The following is a 19,849-nucleotide window of genomic DNA, read 5'->3' on the forward strand; positions in this document are numbered from 1 at the left end:
CAGAACTTCATAGAGAATTAGGAATCCAAATGCTGCCTTTGACTTGGGGCACGGGCATGTGATCAGACACAGTGCCTCCAGCCAGAGGTGGGTTCCCATCCCAAGGCCATGCAAATTCCTCAAGTGGCCTGTAAGTCTTTTAATATGTTCAAATTTATAACCACAGCATTCTCAATTTTTTAAAAAATTCCCCTGGAGTATTGATCAGGTCACAAAGTATCATAAAACCATAAGATGCAGGAACAGATTTAGGCCATTTGGCCCATTGAGTCTGCTTCACCATTCGATCATGGCTGACATGTTTCTCAATCCCATTTCCTTGTCTTCACCCGATAGCCTTTGATCCCCTTAATAATCAATAACCTATTTCTGTTTTAAATACACTCAATAGCTTGGCCTTCGCAGCTTTCTGCAACAAAATTCTACAGATTAACCACCTCTCATTGAAGAAATTCCTTCTCATCTCAATTCTAATAGGTCATCCCTTCACGCTGAGGCTGTGGCCGTGAGTTCCAGCTTCTCCTACTCGTGGAAACATCTTCTCCACATCCACTCAACACAAGCTTCTCAGAATTCTGCAAGTTTTGATCATTTCTGTAAACCTTCTCTGGACCTGCTACTAGGCCACCACATCCTTCTTGAGATATGGGCCCCAAACCAGCTCACAATATTCTAAATTCAGTCTAACCAGAGCCTCATACAGTCTCAGCATTATATCTCTGCTCTTGTATTCTAGCCCTCTCGAAATGAAAACTCATGTTACATTTGCCTTCCTAACTGTATGTTAACCTGAACTAGGACTCCTAGTCCCTGTGTGCTTTAGGCTGGGAGGCTGACAGGCAATTGCCGACTTCTATTATCGGTGGGCTGTTAAGCCAGTGATCCAGGAAATGTTCTGGAGAACCAGGTTCAAACTCCCTCCAAGACAGATGGTGAAATTTGAATTCAATTTCAAAAGAAATCTGGAGTTAGGAAGCTAAATGATGACGGAGTCCATTATTGATTGCCAGAAAAACTCATCTGGTGCACTAATGTCCTTAAGGGAAGGAAACTTACTAGCTGTAAAAACTGTAGTATAAATACTCACCATCTGTACTAAACTAATCAATAGCTTCCACTTGCCCTTTATCAATGTTGAATCCTGACACCATCTCAGGATGTCCACTTTTTGATTTGAGTGAGGATAATGCTGAGTTATTCCTTTCAAAGCTTTCCTGTTATTCTGCTGAACTGCTCATAGAATCCCTAGTGTTGTGTGGGGCTATTCAGCCCATTGAGTCTGCACCGAGCCTCCAAAAAGCATCCCACCCAGATATTATGCAGTTTGTGGGAAAAGTAATAACTAGACGTCATCAACAGGAGAATCATATAGGCCGAGTGCTGGCAGGTGGGACTAGATTGGGTTGGGATATCTGGTCGGTATGGACGGGTTGGACCGAAGGGTCTGTTTCCATGCTGTACATCTCTAAAAGTCTAAATCCAATAGAGAATTAAGATAAAGCTTCTTTACTCAGAGTGGCAAGCATGTGTTGCATTCTCACATGGAGTGGATAAACCAGATAGTTTGGATGCGTTTATAAGATGAAGCTCGACAAGCATATGAGTAATACTAATAATAATAATAGAGCCAATACAGGCATGATGAGCCAAACAGCTATGATGCAAAATGATCAGTCTATATTTCTAATCAAAACTGACAATATGGCATTGGCACAACAATTAGCAATTGCCACAATACTTAAAACTGTGACTGGCTTCTAAGCGATAGAATAGAACATCCTTTATTGTCACATTTTAAAATGTTTTGATCATTACTAAGATGACAGCAGACTTTCATTATAATAACCGTTTGATAATGCTTAATCACTGCCAGCCCTATGACAATCAATTAAGTTTTATATAGATATTGAAATGTTAATTCTGCTTGACATTCATCCCGCCAACACAAAATTCAAAATGTTTTGCTCAAAATCCTAAATGACAAATATGGAGTAGATGAATGAACGTCAGTCTTACCCAACCAGTTCTTATCCACTCATCTCAGAGCTTAAAGTTAGAAACTATTTCAAAACAAATTAGTTTTGCAAGAGATCAAAATCTCAAAGAAAGTTAACATCAAGTTCAAGATTAAAATAAAATTCACCTTGGACTCAAAACATGAACTCTACTCCTCTCTCCACAGATGCTGCCAGACTAATTTTTTCCACTATTGTGTGTTTTTACTTCACATCTGCAGTATTTGATTTTACATAAGATACTTAGCTGCAATTCAATTTTGAATTGCAAATTTCTTTAACACTCACCTTGATTAATTCTTGACTTGAACTTGTTTCTTTGTTAGATGCTTTCAAACTTTCTACAGAGTGTGAAGTTGCATTGCACAAAGCTTCATATGGACATTCATCAGCTGGCTGGCTTTCAAATTCTGTAATAAGTTTTGTTAATTCCATTTGTTCTTCACCTTTAAGTTGGGGGAAGTAACAGAAACATGATAAGTTGGAATTGCAGTCAAATTTACCCAGAGGATCTAAATTTCCACTAAAGATATGAAAGCTAAGAACTTGCCCCAATGAACATGGTTATTACACACAGTAAATAACTGTTTACTTTTCATCACTTGCATCTAAAGGACAAAGTGACACCAGCCATATTATACAGTCAACACTAGTCTTACTATTAATAGTTTTATTCATCTTGAATATTGTTAGCTTCAACCATTTAAATCTGTAATGGAAGGTAATACAGATGAGAAAAATTCTCAAACAATTATCAATTAATGATCATGCATCAGCACCTAACTATCATCATTGGCAAAAACAATGCACATCCATTGTGTTCTAGTTTAAAAGTAACACGGTATCATGAACAGAGTGTATTTTTATCTTTTTATTTTATTTATCTTCTGAATAAACAAACAGATTCTTGTAAAGTTGATAGTTATACTAGTCTTTCAAACATTCAATCAAATCATCATTGAACTATGTACAATATCTGGTGGAACTAGCTTCACAAGAGGCTTATATCTCCTTGTACCTCTGCTAAAATAAAGTAAAACTTACCCAGACATAATTATGGTTTCTTTCCCTTGATTTTACTACCGTAATTTTAAAAAATATAAATATTAAATGCATTTGCAATATTTATTCCCAGCAGCCAACCCCAATTTTCTTGAACAATTCTTTTGCATCATGTGCCCTTCTGGTTACTTGTCCAAGTGCTTAGTCTTTGCATATGAACTGAAACTGTAATCACCACCAGATGTTTGAGAGTCTGGAGGGTTAAATTACAAACAAGCTCAACATCCAACATGCACTTAGATGATCTGATTTCACATAGGTAATCTGATTTCTTTCCCTAAATTTCTACTTCAGGTAGCTTTCTGGCACAGTGGTAGCATCTCTATCTTTGGGTCAGAAATGTTAGGTTCAAGTAACATTTCAGGACTTGATGGCCATGGAAGGTGCATTCTTAACAAGAGTGAACAGGCTGGATATTAGTCTGCACATGCTTTCAATACAGCCAAAAAGCAGATAACAGTGGGACAGTTTCCTTGATAGCTATTCTGCAGAAGGCAGAAAGAAGTCACTGCAGTATTTTAGCAAGGACAATCATATACCAAGTTCACCATTGCCAATGCCCTTTTGAAGAATGGTTTGTAAAAACATAGGGAGAATTTCAAGCTCAAATACAGAGGTAAATTGTACTTTGACACTGCCACTTCATCTATCTCAACCCGGAACTAACATTGACACTAGTGTCATCCAGGTTCTTCATGGCCTGAGCCATACAATATCAATAGCTACTGACATAGTCAAAGGTACACAGCATTCTTGAAAAAATAATTATACCATATCACTAATGATCAACTTCATTCTAGTTCATTTTTTTTCTTTCATTATAATTGCCTAATAAAGTCAAAACAGTAAAGATTTGCTTCTTTGGGTTGTTTCTGTCACGAATAAAATAGAAACAGGGATGGTAAGTGACCTTCAGCGATATCAAATATATAAATTTAACAAAGTAAAGCTGTGCACTAAATGTAATTCCATCAAAGGTGAAAGGAGAATTGGTTACAGAGTTTCAATAAAAACCTTTATCCTTACCCTTAGATTTTTGATTGCACTCAGCAATAGAAATTTGCGGTAGTTTGGACACTGCAACTGGACTTGCTGTATTCTTCAGGATCTCTTTTCCTGCCATATGATCTGCACAGAGAATGATGAACAGGAGAATTAAAGGAAACAATGACTAGGCTTTCATTAAATCTCTGTTAATCATAACACACATTGAGCTATTCCCATTTTATGAGATCAACCTCATTTTTCCTTGGTGATGGTATAGGAGTGACATACTGTCAAGGATAGAACAGTGATTGTATGGTGGAAAACAAAGCATGCAGATTGGCAACATGTAACAACAGGGATCCTGCAGGAACCTGTTTTGGGTCCTTAACGTTTTACAATTTATATCGACGATGAGATGAGAGGATTGAATGCACGACGACTAAATTTGTGGATGACAGAAAAGTCATTTTTATGACATAACAAAAAATTCAGATCAATATAGTGAGTGTGTAAATGTGTAAATGAAGTTGCTCACTTAGACAGGATGAAAGAAAAAGCAGGGTATTACTTAAATGGATATTGATTGCATATTTCTAAGTGCAGAGGAATCTTAGTGCTCTAGCATGAACCACAAAAGGTTAGCATGCAGGCACAGCACATAATCAAGACGACCAGTGGGATGCCAGCCTTAAAATGACAGAAATAAAACAAGAGATATATGCTTTAGCAAAACATGGCATTAACGAGAACATCTCAAATACTGTGTGCAGTATTGGTCATTTTATTAAAGGAAGAATGTAAATACATTGATGGGAATTCAGACAAGGTTTACCAGATTGACACCTGGACAGCTTGGAGAGCCCGAGCTTGTTTTAAATGAAGTTCATAGGAACAAGGGGTGCTTTGTTGGAAACTTAAAAGCTTAAAACTAAGAGGCAGCGTTTAAAATTAGAAGCTGCCCTCTTATTTAACAGAAATAAGTGAAATATTTCTCAGAAGTTTGTGAGACTTGGTGTTCCAAATGCCACATTCCCATCCATCCCTGATATCTTTGGATTCCCTTGCTAAACGAGGATCTATTTCCGTCTTAAAAACATTTATTAACCGTGCTTCTACAGTGGAGGTGGATCATTTCATATTCAGTCTCATTACTTGTTGGACAAGTGAATCACAGGTGATGGTGGGTAGATGGGTACATGGAATTTGGAACACAAACAGATGAGCCATGATTGTATGAATACACAGCAAGCTTTAAGGGCTAAATGGCCACTTTTTACTCCTAATTTATTTTTAACGGTTTACTTTGAAGGTTTTACAGTGAGTTGGTTTTAAAATTGCTCTGAGTTATTATTCTATTTTGGCAGGAATATTTCAGAAATGCAGCACACCTGAAACAACTTGGGAGTTCTGAATCCTAAAAAAAAACAAATCATGTTAGATTATGAAACTTTTATGCTAAATGCCTCAATATGGTATATTTACGGTCAGATAAATAAATCTTGACAGCTTTTCAGCTCTGACAAAAGCAAACTCAACAACTTAACTACCATAACATTGGACATTACCAATAATGCTGAATAGCTACCAAAAGATTTTCCTTGTTGTTGCACTTGATATTGGATTTTCCCCTCACAAATTTTACATATAAAATGAAGTCATTTTTTGTTTCCCTCGCCATCTGCAACAGTTATCTACATCTTTTCATGCAAAGTAGCAGTAACCACAGATACTGGCTCACGAAAAACAGCTGAGCAACAATCCAGATGGAATCAGAAGGGAAGTTGTAGCTGACTACAGTACAGAGGAACCTTAATTATCCGAATGCAATTATCTAAATTTCACATTCTCTGAACAAGATCACAAGGTCCCAAAGCTTGGCTAAGCTGTGTTATCTGGCATTCGATTATCCAAACAAAATACTCTCCGCCTGTGTCATTTGGATAATCAAGGTTCCTTTGGATGTGTCTTTTACTTCTCTCAATCTCATATTCTCCTTGCAATGCAGTTTGTCAACTGGTGCTCCTCAGAAACAGGCAGCATTGACCTTGCAAGCTCCCTCCGGTGAGTTATTGCCTTCAGTTCTCAATACACTGCAAATATATGGTGCAGGATTGCTGCCAACTTCAGTATTTACACTGGCAACAAATCTACACTGTGAATAAGAAAGCCAAATCACACAAAGACATATGAAGGCAGAAACCTGAAGTGTGACAAAAGAGGCCAAAAGCAATATCTTAAAGTCAAAAGGGTTTTGGGAGAAAATTCCAGAGCTTCATGCCTAAGCAAATAAACATATGACCACTGATGGTGCAGCAATTAAAAGTCAGAGGAAGCACACAAACCTTCATACAGGTTTTTTTTAAAATGTGCAAAATCACTTGAATAGAAATGAACTTTAATGTTTATGTCAGAGCTGTAAAGTGTACTTTTAACACCATGAAGAGACATTATAGCTGTAAGCTTGTAGACATGTTAATAGGGATGCATACTAATTTGTCATGTTAAAATTGCCAAAAGAAAATTCTTTGAGATCAATCATGCCACTAATGGGCTGAATTGATTTAGAGATTTTTCCACAAAACAATAAAAAATTTAAGGAGAACATGACAACCTTGACCCAATCTCTGTCACCACCTAGCACCAAAAAGGATGGAGAACAGGTGCTGAAGGAGAGATCATCTGCTGCCAGCCAACTCTCATCCCTCCGTTAGCCCTCCCACAAGGAATAGGTGAGTTTCTTGAGAAGATGAAGTCAAAAAGATTTTTCTTCAATTGAATGAAAAATGTTTAAGATGTTATCAAGAGCAAAGGCTTTATACCTTGAATAAGAGTTGCTATCTCTTTGCTTTTCTGAGCTGGATGCTCTCGTACAATTTCTAGTGCAGACTTTCCTTGGATATCTTTAATATTAACATCAATTTCTGTCAAAACAAAAAGTTGTGATGACATACATTAATCTAGTCAGGAATGCTTAATATCTTAATAATAAGTCAGTGTCAGCTATCTAAACAGCCAAGCATTAAAATAAATGTCAACTACTAGAAAGTATAATTATCATCATGCTGGGGGAATTGCTTTATTAGAGGGGCAAAATATATAGACAACCCTGTTTACTGAGTCTCACATCTGTGAATTACGAACCTTTTTTTTTGTCTGTCAAACAAACCTCGCAACATGCTAATTACAATGCAAGGTACATCCTTGCACAAAAACAACTTTTTGAAATAGTTACAAACTGCAGGAAGTCTGTAATCCTTCCAAACTGGGAAACCAACAACATTAACCAACAGCTCACCACAAATGAAACTTAGCAACAGTGATGTGCAGAAATTGAACACAGCAGTGTAGCTCTAGACCATAACATTTTGAAATAGCTCAACATTGTAAAGCAAGTAGTCTGTCGGAACATAATAAGATAGTTTTGAAATATTCATTGGAAAATGCTGAGAAATGTACATAAATAAAGTGGTTTCTAAAAGTCAACAGCCGTTAGAAAGGGAATATTAATGCTGGATGATAATTGATATTTAGCAGTAATAATTGCAAAGGTTCAGACTAATGTGGTAAATGTCATAACAAAAACTGGAAACAAAGCACGGTTGAAAAGGGTTGCTATACAGCAGTGAGAACATAAAAGGCAGCAAGATCGAGACATAAAACTAAAAGTACTCCAGAAAAGACAGACCAAAGTCAATGTAACTCGCAAAATAAAGATAATCACTTTACTTCATTGGTACAGTTATGCAATAGCAGCAATGTAACATAGTGTTTTGATTGTTATATTTATGCTACTGACTGTAAGAACTGAGTCACACATGAATGAAGATTAAATAAATGTTTAATATGTATGTGTAGTCACATATTTTAGCTAACAATGACATCCAAACTATGACTTCAATTTTGAATAATGAATGTACCCCTCAGTTGTGGTGATGGTGGCGGGAGTGCTTAAGGCAAAGATAAAAAAACTGTAGTAGGGAAATCCCTCGGCTGTGGGTAGGCACCATTATTGCCAAGTGACTTGCTTATGTCTGGTTGAAGTGCAGTCACACAGTTTGGACTTGAATTTGGTTAACCAAGCTACATGCTGGCAGATCAGAGAATTACTTAAATATATTTTCAATATTTGCAGAAGAAAGCAATCTTAGACTGATGAAGAACAAGAACTAAACATGAGATTTTTGACTCACATGCTTGCAGATAGCATATGTCACACTTTAAGTGAGAAACTGGCCATCACATGGATAATTATAACACTGTGTAATGGCAGAAGAAAACTTGCTAAAAATGTACTGGAAAGAAAAATCAAGACAGCTGCAATGGCCTACTACTTCCTTACTGCAGATATTACAAAACCTTTCCGTACAAAGCTGAAATATTGCAAGAAAATGGTAGAAGGAGGAACATTACATTTATTTAAAGAATATCTAGAGTCATGACTGATTAGAAAGTACAGCTTTCCCCAGAGGAAGATGGAAATTAAAAAGAACCAAAAGTTCTTTTCCTCAGGCTATGGTGTAACCATCTGAGAATCAAGTACCTATGGTGTGCATAAATAAATAAATAAATAAATAGAGCAAAATAAAAAAGTAAAAAATTTCAGAATGCATGTGTTTAAAATCACTGACATGAAGGTCTAACACTACTTAGATGCATGCGAAACATGAGACATAATAGACTAGAACATTTATGGTTGATACCTTGGGCTTAAACAACCAGATATCCAACAACTTACCAGATGCCAAGAGTATCTGGACCACATCAGTCTTCCCAAACAAGGCAGCCTCATGAAGTGCACTGCCTTTCTCTGTCTAGAAATTGAGGAAAAAGGGAAAGAGAGAAAGAAATGCAACTCAGATACTAATTGCTGCTCACAACCTGTACTTCTTAGAAAGTTTAAGTTGGAAGCTCAAGTGAGCCTGCATTTACAATTACTGTTATTGTTCCTCTTCCGGGTCCACTATAGATGCAATGATTGTGGACAAACTTCATCGTGCACTCGCCAGAAATATTTCAGGTGCATTCTCAATTTGCTTAAGTGGTCATTCTTCACATGGGAATTCAGAGTGGTCCGCACATTCCCAACAGATGTCTAATACAACCAAATACAATCTAATCCTCACCCAACATCTACACAAATATCAAGTGTGTTATTTAATAGCTTTTGAGGGAAAAACTGGTCACAATTTTTATTTCCCCAGCAACCAGAGATGACAATCTGTAAAACCATACAATGCCTAAGTGACATCTGAAGAGAGATTAAAATTAGGATCATGCTGGATTGTTGCTGAGAATTATTTCCAATACCCTTTGGGACACAGACAATACCAGGAGTTGCTCCCCATCAAAAAAGAAAGCATAATCAGAGTCTTTGGTGTACTCATTTTTCTACAAGTCTATCTTTATACTGTTATTATATTTTAATTGCTACTCCATGTTATGAAAAGCGCATATGCTTGATTGCACTAATTTTGAGCATATGTAATCATAGCTAACAATCATCTTTCAACACATTCAAAGAGAATGTTAAAGTTTCTAGATTAATATAAAAAGCTGCACTTTTGACATTATGACGTAATTAGGCACTGAACCTCTATCCTCGTTTTATGCATCGTCAACCTTCTCTACTGTACCATACAGTGTTAATATTGTGTTTTGCTGACTTTTGATGTTTTACTTGTAACGCAATAAAATCTGGTTAAAATTGTCATACTTTTTCTCCATAGCATTTGCAAAACTTCCTGATAAAAATCATCCAATTTCATACATCATTTTTTCTATTTGATATTGTCTTCTCCACAGATAAGTTTTATACTGACATTTAGAATTCTTTTGATTATATACTTAATGAATTAAGTGTCTCCTAGCTCTGTTCCTAAACACTTCTGGATTCCTGCTGCTCTCTATGGGAAATCTGTCAACTCTCCTGCAGTACTCTTGTTCTGAATTGTCCCCACAGTATCTGTCCCTCCCAACTTCAATTACCTTTTCACCTACCCTCCCAAGCTGGCACCGCAACCTTCCCTTGCTTTCCCAAAACATATCTTGCAGCTTTCTTTCAATATTGCTCATTAACGTCTTCTTGCCTTCTCCCATCCATTTTGTTTCTGTGCACCCACCAGGTCTTCCACTTTTTAAGACCTCTCCAGTCTTCATTGCCATTTAGCTAGATGTGCTCCCCCCCAACCGTTTCCCTTGTTTTAAATAACAAATAGTCTACCCCATTGTTACTATTTTACTACCCTTCTTAAAATGCAAAATGGTCTCAATCAAAAACAGAATTAACATTCGGATATATCAGATAGTCAGACTTAAATTTTGCCCACCATCTCCACATTCCTTGAGTTTGTTTTTCTCCTGAGCTTAACATCATTTTGTCTGTCTCCACAATATTATGTGTATTAAATGATCCAAAACTTAGCAAAATGTTTCTTCCACTCGTCCGCAGCCTTAGATACCTAACTTACAGCCATCATATTCTCTTCAACAGCATGAAAGACTCAATCCACTTGCTTTCATGTTCTTTTCTGCCTTTGTTCACAACGCACTTTTCTGCTCATTCGAAAGAAACACATGGTTCAGTGAAATCATATTTAAAACACATCTGATGTAGCACATAGCTTCTTCCGCATACCAGACTTCACACTAATATCTACTATTTCACCATAGCAAGCTCAAATATCAAAAGTCAGCAAAACATCATATTAGCACTACATTTTGTGGGCGGCACGGTGACACAGTGGTTAGCACTGCTGTCTCACAGCGCCTGAGAGCCGGGTTCAATTCCCGACTCAGGCGACTGACTGTGTGGAGTTTGCATGTTCTCCCCGTGTCTGCGTGGGTTTCCTCCGGGTGCTCCGGTTTCCTCCCACAGTTCAAAGATGTGCGGGTCAGGTGAATTGGTCATGCTAAAGTGCCCGTAGTGTTAGGTCAGGGGTAAATGTAGGGGTATGGGTGGGGTGCGCTTCGGCGGGTCAGTGTGGACTTGTTGGGCCGAAGGGCCTGTTTCCACACTAAGTCTAATCTAATCTAAAAAATCGTGCATTAAAGAAGTTTGAAGATGCACAAAACAAGAGGAGAGAGAGTCAATGCCCATTATGATGAATTCTTATGTGATAAAGCCAAGCAGAAAGCATCTGGAGATACTACCGGGGGTATGTAGTTACCAGATTGTTTTCACAACATTCCTTGAAGATCAAATACGAAAACAAAGTTGGCAAGAAGTGCATCTTCTCATTACCACAAATGAATCCTGTTACAGTGTATTGCAGCCATCAAGCAAGAGCATGATTAACTTTAACTTTTCATTGCACCCATAGCCTAGACATTCATTAATATGCATTTCCCACTGCAGGTTAATAAATTATTGATTTCTTCAAGGTACCACTGTGAAGGGAAAGTTAAGAGACCGCTCGAATAAGATACCCCACAATACAAAATATCTAGCCATTACCTGATAGTTGATATCCATGCCTGCTTCCAAAAGGACTTCCACTACTGCCTTTTGCCCATTTCTTGCTGCCAAGTGAAGTGGTGTGTGCTTCTTGGTGTTACAGCTTAATAGGTTTGGATGGGCATTTAACAGCATTTTCACCACCTCAAGCCTCCCATATAATGCAGCCAAGTCCAACGGCGTTTCAAATTTATTGTTTCTCATTGTAGGATCAGTGAGCTCCTCAAGAAGAACTTTTACAACATCTGAGTGACCATACTGTGCTGCACAGTGCAAGGCTGTCTCATTGTCATTGTTCTGTTACAAAGGAATGAACAAAGTGCACAAAAATTAAGAAGCTCAAAAGATTAATTAGATTAAGTCAATTATATGTTTTGTACCTACGTTCCCGTTATATCCTTCGAATTAGCCTATGACAATTTGCAGCAAATTATTCTATTTTAATAATTATAATCTATAACCAAAAGGTATTCAAGCTTTCCAGTTACTTCAGTGCTTAGCTATAAAATTATGACTTTAATAATGAGGTTATTGTCTCAGATTCAACTCATCAAATGACATTGTTATCTGGATTCCAATTTCTTCAAAAAAAAAGGTAAATACTTGACTTTGAGTTGATCAAGTTTGAATTGTAATGAGGAAAACACAAGTTTAAAAGTGGTGTGCTTACAAGTCTTCAAGATTTTTATATTTAAAAGTGATTAAAATAACATTCCTTCAAACAAATTAAAAGCGAAGGATAAATTTCTATTCACATTTAGTAGCAAGCTCCAGAGCAGAAGCCAGCATTGCTTCTGTAAAATCTCCACAGACAGAAAGAAACCAAAGAGAAATTCAAATACACTGTACTTGCACAAACTATGATGATCAAAGTTATAAAATTTCCCACCTACACCAAGCTTTTCCAAGGAATCAAGATTTAGAAATTTAGTGTGAGATGTCAGTGAAAGTAGTATTGTATAATTTTATAAAAGGTGTAAAATTCTCATTTCCACATTCAAAAGCATGAAGTGAAATGAAATTTACAGTTGAACAGTGAAGGCAGCAATGTGAAAAATTGTACCAAGTGTTAAAAGTGAGCATGAAATCAGGTTAAAGCGCAGGACTTAAGTGAATTGATAAAGACTAATGTTTCCATAATCCTAAGTATTTTAGTTTGTGCTGTTTCCTTCCACATGCAAAGGATGGATCAAAACCGAAAAAGCTCAGGGTTATGATACAATTTAGATCTTGATATAAAGAAGCATTCAGGTTATTAAATTTTGTGTTTTCTGGTCAAATTACCTTGAACACAGAAACAACCCAACTTGCATTTATATATAGACTGAGCATTTGAAGACACAGCCTCCAATGATGAACTGATTGAAAGTGTGGATGCGCAAGGGGCCAAAGATGACAAAACATCTTACCGGTTGTAAGATACAATTACAGAGGCCAGAGTTTGGTTTGCGTCTGTGTGCACAGTTGGTGAAGCCATGAAGGTATTTGAAAGCAAGGATGGGAATTTTAGATTTGGATAGCAAGCCAGTGTAAGCCCAAAAGGAGAAAGAAGACAGCTGAAAGAGACTTGATGCAAATTAGGAACCAGCCAGCAAGAATTTGGATAAACTCAAGCAGAATATCAGTTTAAATTTTTTGTGGTATCTAAGAAAAACCAACAATTGCTTGAAGACTATTTAACTGACAAATTAGTTATCCAAGATACAAAACTCAATTTGCACCTTAAATTTTTTTTTCAAACAATGGCATCATAATGCTTTGCATGAATACTGATCTCAAAATATTTATAAAATTTATGAATAAGTAAGGCATGAAGTGACCTTTAAAACCGCCATACATAAAGGAAGGTATAGTCACATAAACAAATGCAAATAAAAATTATGCACACAAACACAGACATTTAACATTAACACAAAAAGAACACAAAACTTGGCATAAAATTATACTATCAATGCATATTAAAAACAAAAAATGCTGTAATAAGTTACAAATCAGTAATTTAATTCATTTATATTCTCATTTTCTTCAATGTATCTTGTACTTTAACTGTTAAGGTCCAAAAAATTCTAACATGAAATGCACCGATCAACCTCTAACTTCACCATGCAATGCTTTCCTCAATCCATGAATCCTGGCCTCCCAATGAAAACACTTTAAATATCTAAAGCAATTAATAGTCATATTGAAGTTATGCCACCATAAAATGCTCTAAGGTGCTTCACAGGAGGATTATAAAGCACACACTAAACCACATAAGGCCAACTGACAACATAAAATTTAGTCAAAGAATTAGGTCCTAAGTAGTGGTGTAAATGAAGTCAAACAAAGACAGAGATGGAGGGGTTCTGAAATAGAATTCCAGTGCTTCAAGACAGCTAAATGGAGGGCCAATGTTGCAGGAATTAAAATCAAGAATTCGCAAGACGACAAAATCAGATGAAAGCTAATATCAAGGAAGCCATAGGTACAGAATATAAGGGCAGAACATGGGAGAACTTGAAAATTAGGATGGAGATTTTTAAATCAAGGTGTTGTTTAACAAAGAGCAGAAGTAGATCAGTAAGTACAGTGACAAAGAGAAAGTGTGGCTTAGCGCAAAAGAACATGGGCAGGATTTTGGATGTAGAGCTTAGAGAGCGTAGTATATGAAAGGTCAGGCAAGACGTGGGTGGAATAATCAACACCAGAACGAGTGAAGACACGGATAAGGGTTTCAACAGCAATGAATTAAAGCTGGGAACAAGCCAGTAATGGCATGAATAGGTGGTTAGAAGTTCATCTCACTATCACATAACATCAAAATTGTGAGCACTCTGACTCAGCCTCAGCTAAGAGGAGGCATGGAGTTGGTGGAAAGGGAACAGAGTTTCTGGCATGGTCCAAAGTCCATGGCTGTTTGTCTTCCAAACATTTAGTTGGGGAAAACGTAGCGTTCATCTCGTACTAGATGTTGGAGAAACAATCTGATAGCTAAACCAACAGTAAAGTAACAAGGCAGAACAGTAATGCAAGAGAGCTAGTTGTCTTTAGGTTACATGTGAAAGCTAAACGTGTGTTTTCAAATGATCTTACCGAGGAGTACCACATAGGGTAGATAACAGTGTGGGAGCCAGAATAGAAGGTAGTTCCAGTGATAAATGGCAATTATTAGATAGCAAAGAATTGAACCAAGTAATTGATCCAAAGTACAAGTAATGTACAACAGTTATGTAACATTACCATTCAATAAACTGGGAGTCAAAGACAATTTTTCACATATATTGACATTTATGAGTTTGATGTATTCTATGGTGGTAAAAAAATCAGTATACATTGTTTTTTGGTCTCAGAATGCAAAACTGCATGTCATTTTCTACAACACTAGCTAACCATTTCTATAAGACCATAAGACATAGGAGCAGAAATTAGGCCATTCAGTCCATGGAGTCTCCACTGCCATTCCATTATCATGGCTGATAAGTTTCTCAACCCCATTCTCCTACTTTCTCCCTATAACCCTTGATAATCAAAAACTTATCTAACTCAGTCTTAAATATACTCAATGATCTGGCTTCCACAGCCTTCTATGGCAATGAATACAATACATTCATTACTCTCTGGCCGAATAATTTTCTCCTTCTCTCCGTTCTGAAAGGTGTTCCCTTTACTCTAAGGCTGTGACTCAGGTTCTAGTCACTCCTACCATTGGAAACATCTTCCCAACATATAGTCTGTTCAGGCCATTCAGTATTCAAATAGATCCTCACTGACTCCCCTCCACCCGCCGTATACTCCATCGAGTATAGACCCAAAGTCCTTAAATGTTCCTCATATGTTATGCTTTTCGAAAAAAGTAACTTCTTTATTTTTGAATTAACACATTAGAAGCTGCTTTATAATTCTGAGTCACTATGAATGTGCAATTATTAGTGTGTTTATTCATGAAAGAGGGTGAAGATCATAGAACAGAAAACTACAGACTGACCAATTTTCTGTGACTTTGATATTTAGGGAATATAATGAATGAGTTAGACCTCATATTGTATTCTATTTAAACAGACATTTAATTATTTTATTGGAAGTTGTTAATATGGACTTTAGTGGGTAATTCCTCACGTGCAAAAGGCAGTTAAAGTTTACTTCATACAACTTTCCTCTTTATATATTCAAGTAATCATAATGTGAAAATCTCCCTGTAGGTATGAAGTAATAAACAAATGCAGCCACAGTCGCCTCAGGCATGCTTTGTAAAAAACAACAAACTCACTTATTAACATTTAGTCATCAACCAAAATACAAAAGTTAAAACACAGCTTTGCTAAAGTTATCTTGAACCACTTCTAGGGGGGAAAAAAATCCCTCAGACTGTTAAAAGTCAGTAGCAGTGTCAAGTGTCAACAAATGAAAATTTGCAATTGTTCAAACGGACATCCTTGGCCAGAAGTTTTATACGCTTGTACATGTCCTAAACAAGGCTTACAAAATCATATCTTGTACGTAAAGTTTTTTTTGTATTTTTATTGCTAATTCAGCTATTCCAAGTATTCGGTAAACTATTGATCTCTAATCCTAACCACTCTGTTACACAATCTTGCCCTAGAAATTTTTGTTAATTGAACACCCTTCCAGCACCCAGCATTTATCCTTCCTTCAAAATCACCATCACAAAAACTTGCTTCAAAGTCTATCGCGACCTTCACACCTCTTCAATTATCATGCTGCACTGAATCTCATTGTCCGAGTTTGACATGTCTGTTAGAGTTCTTTGAAGATATAATAAGCAGGATGGATAAAGGTGACCAGGACATGCAGTGCATTTAGTTCCTGAATGGCTTTGATAAAACATGGTATCAAAGGTTACTGCACAAGATTAAAGATCACAGCACAGGTTAAGGGAGGTGGGGGGTGGGGGGTGGTGAGGTGAGGTGAGTGAGATGAAATTCTTGGCAGACAAATCACTTAAATGTCTCCAACATTTATTCTGATGCGATGGCAAATGCCCCTGCTTTACCACTGGCCAGAAAATCAGAATCACACTTTTCCATGTTGTTTACATTGTTTACTCAATTTTGCAAGTTATAAGATATTAGAACTGTACAGATAAGGTCAAAGTTCAATTGCTCTGAGGCTAAAAGTGAACATGACCTGGCTTTTTGGAACTCACCTTTTTAAGTCATGAATTTATTATTTTTATTAATACTACTACTTTAAGAAAAGGCACATTTTCTATATATTTCAAAAGAGATTATTTTAGTCAAAGAAACTGAATACATTTTTGTAAGTGCTAGTCAGCTGTAGGCAAGTTATAGTATCCTATGCCTGTCAATTACAGCAGGAGTGTGATATATCGGACAACAAATGTACAATTTTTGGTTTATTAGAAAGCTTCAAGGACCTTCATGACACAAAGGCTGATTCTGCATCAAAGAAAAAAGGCAGAAAAGGTGTTCCTAGATCTAAATATGATAATCACAGGATTTTTTGAACAGGATTCCACAAAATGAATTTTAGGATAAAGTCATATTTGAATGCTGGGTTTTTTAAGCAAAGCATAGTCAAAACATGCAAATTTTTAAAAAAATCAGCAAGCTTTCAGTGCACTCTCAAAGATTGTGAACAGTGAGACATGTATTAGTCTGGGACAGTAATCAATAGACAATTCACATCCACTGCTTCAGAATGTTCCATGCTATACATGTTTAGTATGGGTAAACATATAAGCTTTCTCTATCTGTGGGAAAATGCTGACAAAAGGTGGGACAGAAAAATACGAAATTTATTTAGCATGCAGTTCAATAGTTTGAATTACTTTGTTAGATGAAGTAATTGCTATGACGTGCAAAAGTATAATTTTCATTATTTGTATTGTCAAAGCTGAATGGATCAGTCAGCTTCACAAAATTTATACAGCTGTTCTAAAAGTCTACATATAATGAACGAGGAACAGGAAACTGCTAAATAGCCGATCAAACGTACATGCCATTCAATCAGATCACTGATCACCTTCCTCAACATCAATTCTGCATACTGTCTACATATCCCGAGATGTCATTAGTCCCCAAAAATCTACCAAATTCGGTCACAATCATGTTCTATGACAGAGTTTTTGTAGTCCTTTAAAGTAGAGGATTCTCAAGATTAACCGCACTGATCAAAGATGTTTCACCTTATTTCAATCTTAAATGGTCTACCCTTACCTAGGCATTTTATTTCCAGTTTTTAGACTCACTAGAATGGATGGCATCCATTGCCATCCTATCACACACTGTTCTAAGTTTCAATGGGATCACCCTTCATTTTTCGCATCTCTGGAAATACAAACCTAATTTCCTCAACCTCTCCTTATAAGACTGATCCAATGCCTCAGTTATGAATCTGATGTCTATTGCACTTCTTCTCAAGCATATGTATTCCTCCTTAGCTAAGGGGACTAGAACTGTACACAATATTCCATGCGAAGTTTCACCAAGCAAAAGCTAGAGACTGTGGATGTTGGCAATCGAAAACAAAAATAGAGGTACTGGTGAAACTCAACAGGTCTGGCACCATCTGTGCAGAGAGAAATGGTGTGAATGTTTCAAGTTAAGGAGGACTGAGTTGCCAAACCTGTTGAGTTTCACCAGCAATTTGCTTTTATTGAGGACTAACCAATATTTTATTCAGATGTAGCAAGACATCTTTAATCCTACACTCAAATTCCCTTGCTATGAAGGCACAAGGTAATGGTCAAGTGGAGGATATCTGGCATTGTAGATTAAATGCTAAAATAATAATTTCACTCAAAGATACAAGTCAGCATACCGGGAAACCTATCACAATAGGGATATAAGCCAATTAAAAATTCTTGATAATACTAAAACTAGCTAGTTATTTTTTTAATAAAAGGGTTCTCATACACAGCAATGGCAAGAATTACTACAATTGGCTAAGCTTGAACCTAATGCTTGTTTACATGGATTTGAAGAACATTTTATCCATGGTGTGGCCACCAAAAATTAGCAAATAGCATCCATAATGCTGAGGTGGTTTAACATTGAGTCAAAAATCAAATCAAATCCATTCAATACCAAATATTACATAGCTGGGACTATTTTTCAAATAAAATTGTACATTTCAGTTAATCTGCGTTCATGGCAGGATAGGGGGAGGGGTGGGGCGGGGAAACAACAGGCTCTAGTATTTGTGCGTATTTGTGGAAACTTTCCATTTCCTATGGCATGGTTTGCACCATGGTGGTCTATTCCAAGTTAAGCTGTATCAACTGCAGTTCAGAAGCTCCAAATCAATATGATATATTGTGTTACATATGCTGAAGATGACGACAGGAAACCGAGAAAGTGTATAATCCACAAATCACTGCTTACTTTGGGCCTCCTCAGCTAGCCGAACATTTTATTTTTGCTTACATCTAAGATTGGTGGAGTAGCAGATAGTGAAGGGCACTGTCAGAGAATATAGCACAATATAGATTGATTGGAGAGTTGGGCAGAGAAATGCCAGATGGAGTTCAATCCCGACAAATGTGAGGTGATGCATTTTGGAAGATGCAATTCCAGAGCAAACTATACAGTAAATAGAAAAGTCCTGGGGAAAATTGATGTACAGAGAGATCTGGGTGTTCCAGTCCATTATTCCCTGAAGATGGCAACACAGGTCAAGACAGTGGTCGGGCTGGGTATTGGGTACAAGAGTTGGCAGATCATGTTACAGTTGTATAAGTCTTTGGTTGGCCACATTTGGAATACTGCTTACAGTTCAGGTTGCCATATTACCAAAAGGATGTGGATGCTTTGGAGAGGGTGCAGAGGAGTTTCACCAGGATGTTGCCTGGTATGGAGGGTGCTAGCTGTGAGAAGAGGTTAGGTAGATTAGGATTATGTTCATTAGAAAGAATGAGGTTGAGGGGGGACTTGATTGAGGCCTACAAAATCACGAGAAGTGTAGACAGGGTGGAAGACTCATTTACTAGGGGTCATGAGTTCAAAATGAAAGAGGAAAAGTTTAAGGGTGATATACATGGAATGATTCTTTAATGCAGAGGGTGATGGGTTCCTGGAATGCACTGCCAGCGGAGGTGGTAGGGGTGGGAACAATAGCGTAATTTAAGATGTATCTCGACAGATACATGAATGGGCAGGGAGCAAAGCGATACAGATCCTTAGAAAACAGATGGCAGATTTGGATAGAGGAGATGCATTGGCACAGGTTTAGAGGGCTGTGCTGTATTTTTCTATCTTCCAACACCCTTCAAAAAAAGTCAGACTCAACACTTCATAGAAACTAGAAAACGTCTCCCAGTTTTCACTTTCAATATCTGCCTTATATTCCATATACAGGTTCACAGTTGGAGTAA

General features: G+C 37.0%; 1 protein-coding gene across 4 annotated transcripts in view; it reads right to left on the bottom strand.

Moving 5' to 3' along the window:
• LOC132828427 (ankyrin repeat and SAM domain-containing protein 1A-like) overlaps nucleotides 1-19,849 on the bottom strand; it is a 349,239-nt gene that overhangs the window by 223,934 nt on the left and 105,456 nt on the right. For all 4 annotated transcript variants that reach the window (XM_060845537.1, XM_060845538.1, XM_060845539.1 and 1 more), the window contains exons 5-9: nucleotides 11,518-11,814; nucleotides 8,800-8,875; nucleotides 6,884-6,985; nucleotides 4,104-4,205; nucleotides 2,304-2,461 (exon numbers count right to left, since the gene is read on the bottom strand). In XM_060845537.1, coding sequence (XP_060701520.1) covers nucleotides 2,304-2,461; nucleotides 4,104-4,205; nucleotides 6,884-6,985; nucleotides 8,800-8,875; nucleotides 11,518-11,814 — 735 coding nt within the window. The remainder of the gene's footprint in view (nucleotides 1-2,303; nucleotides 2,462-4,103; nucleotides 4,206-6,883; nucleotides 6,986-8,799; nucleotides 8,876-11,517; nucleotides 11,815-19,849) is intronic.

This window comes from Hemiscyllium ocellatum, chromosome 26 (assembly GCF_020745735.1).
Source record: "Hemiscyllium ocellatum isolate sHemOce1 chromosome 26, sHemOce1.pat.X.cur, whole genome shotgun sequence".
In the NCBI taxonomy this organism is placed as follows: domain Eukaryota; kingdom Metazoa; phylum Chordata; class Chondrichthyes; order Orectolobiformes; family Hemiscylliidae; genus Hemiscyllium; species Hemiscyllium ocellatum.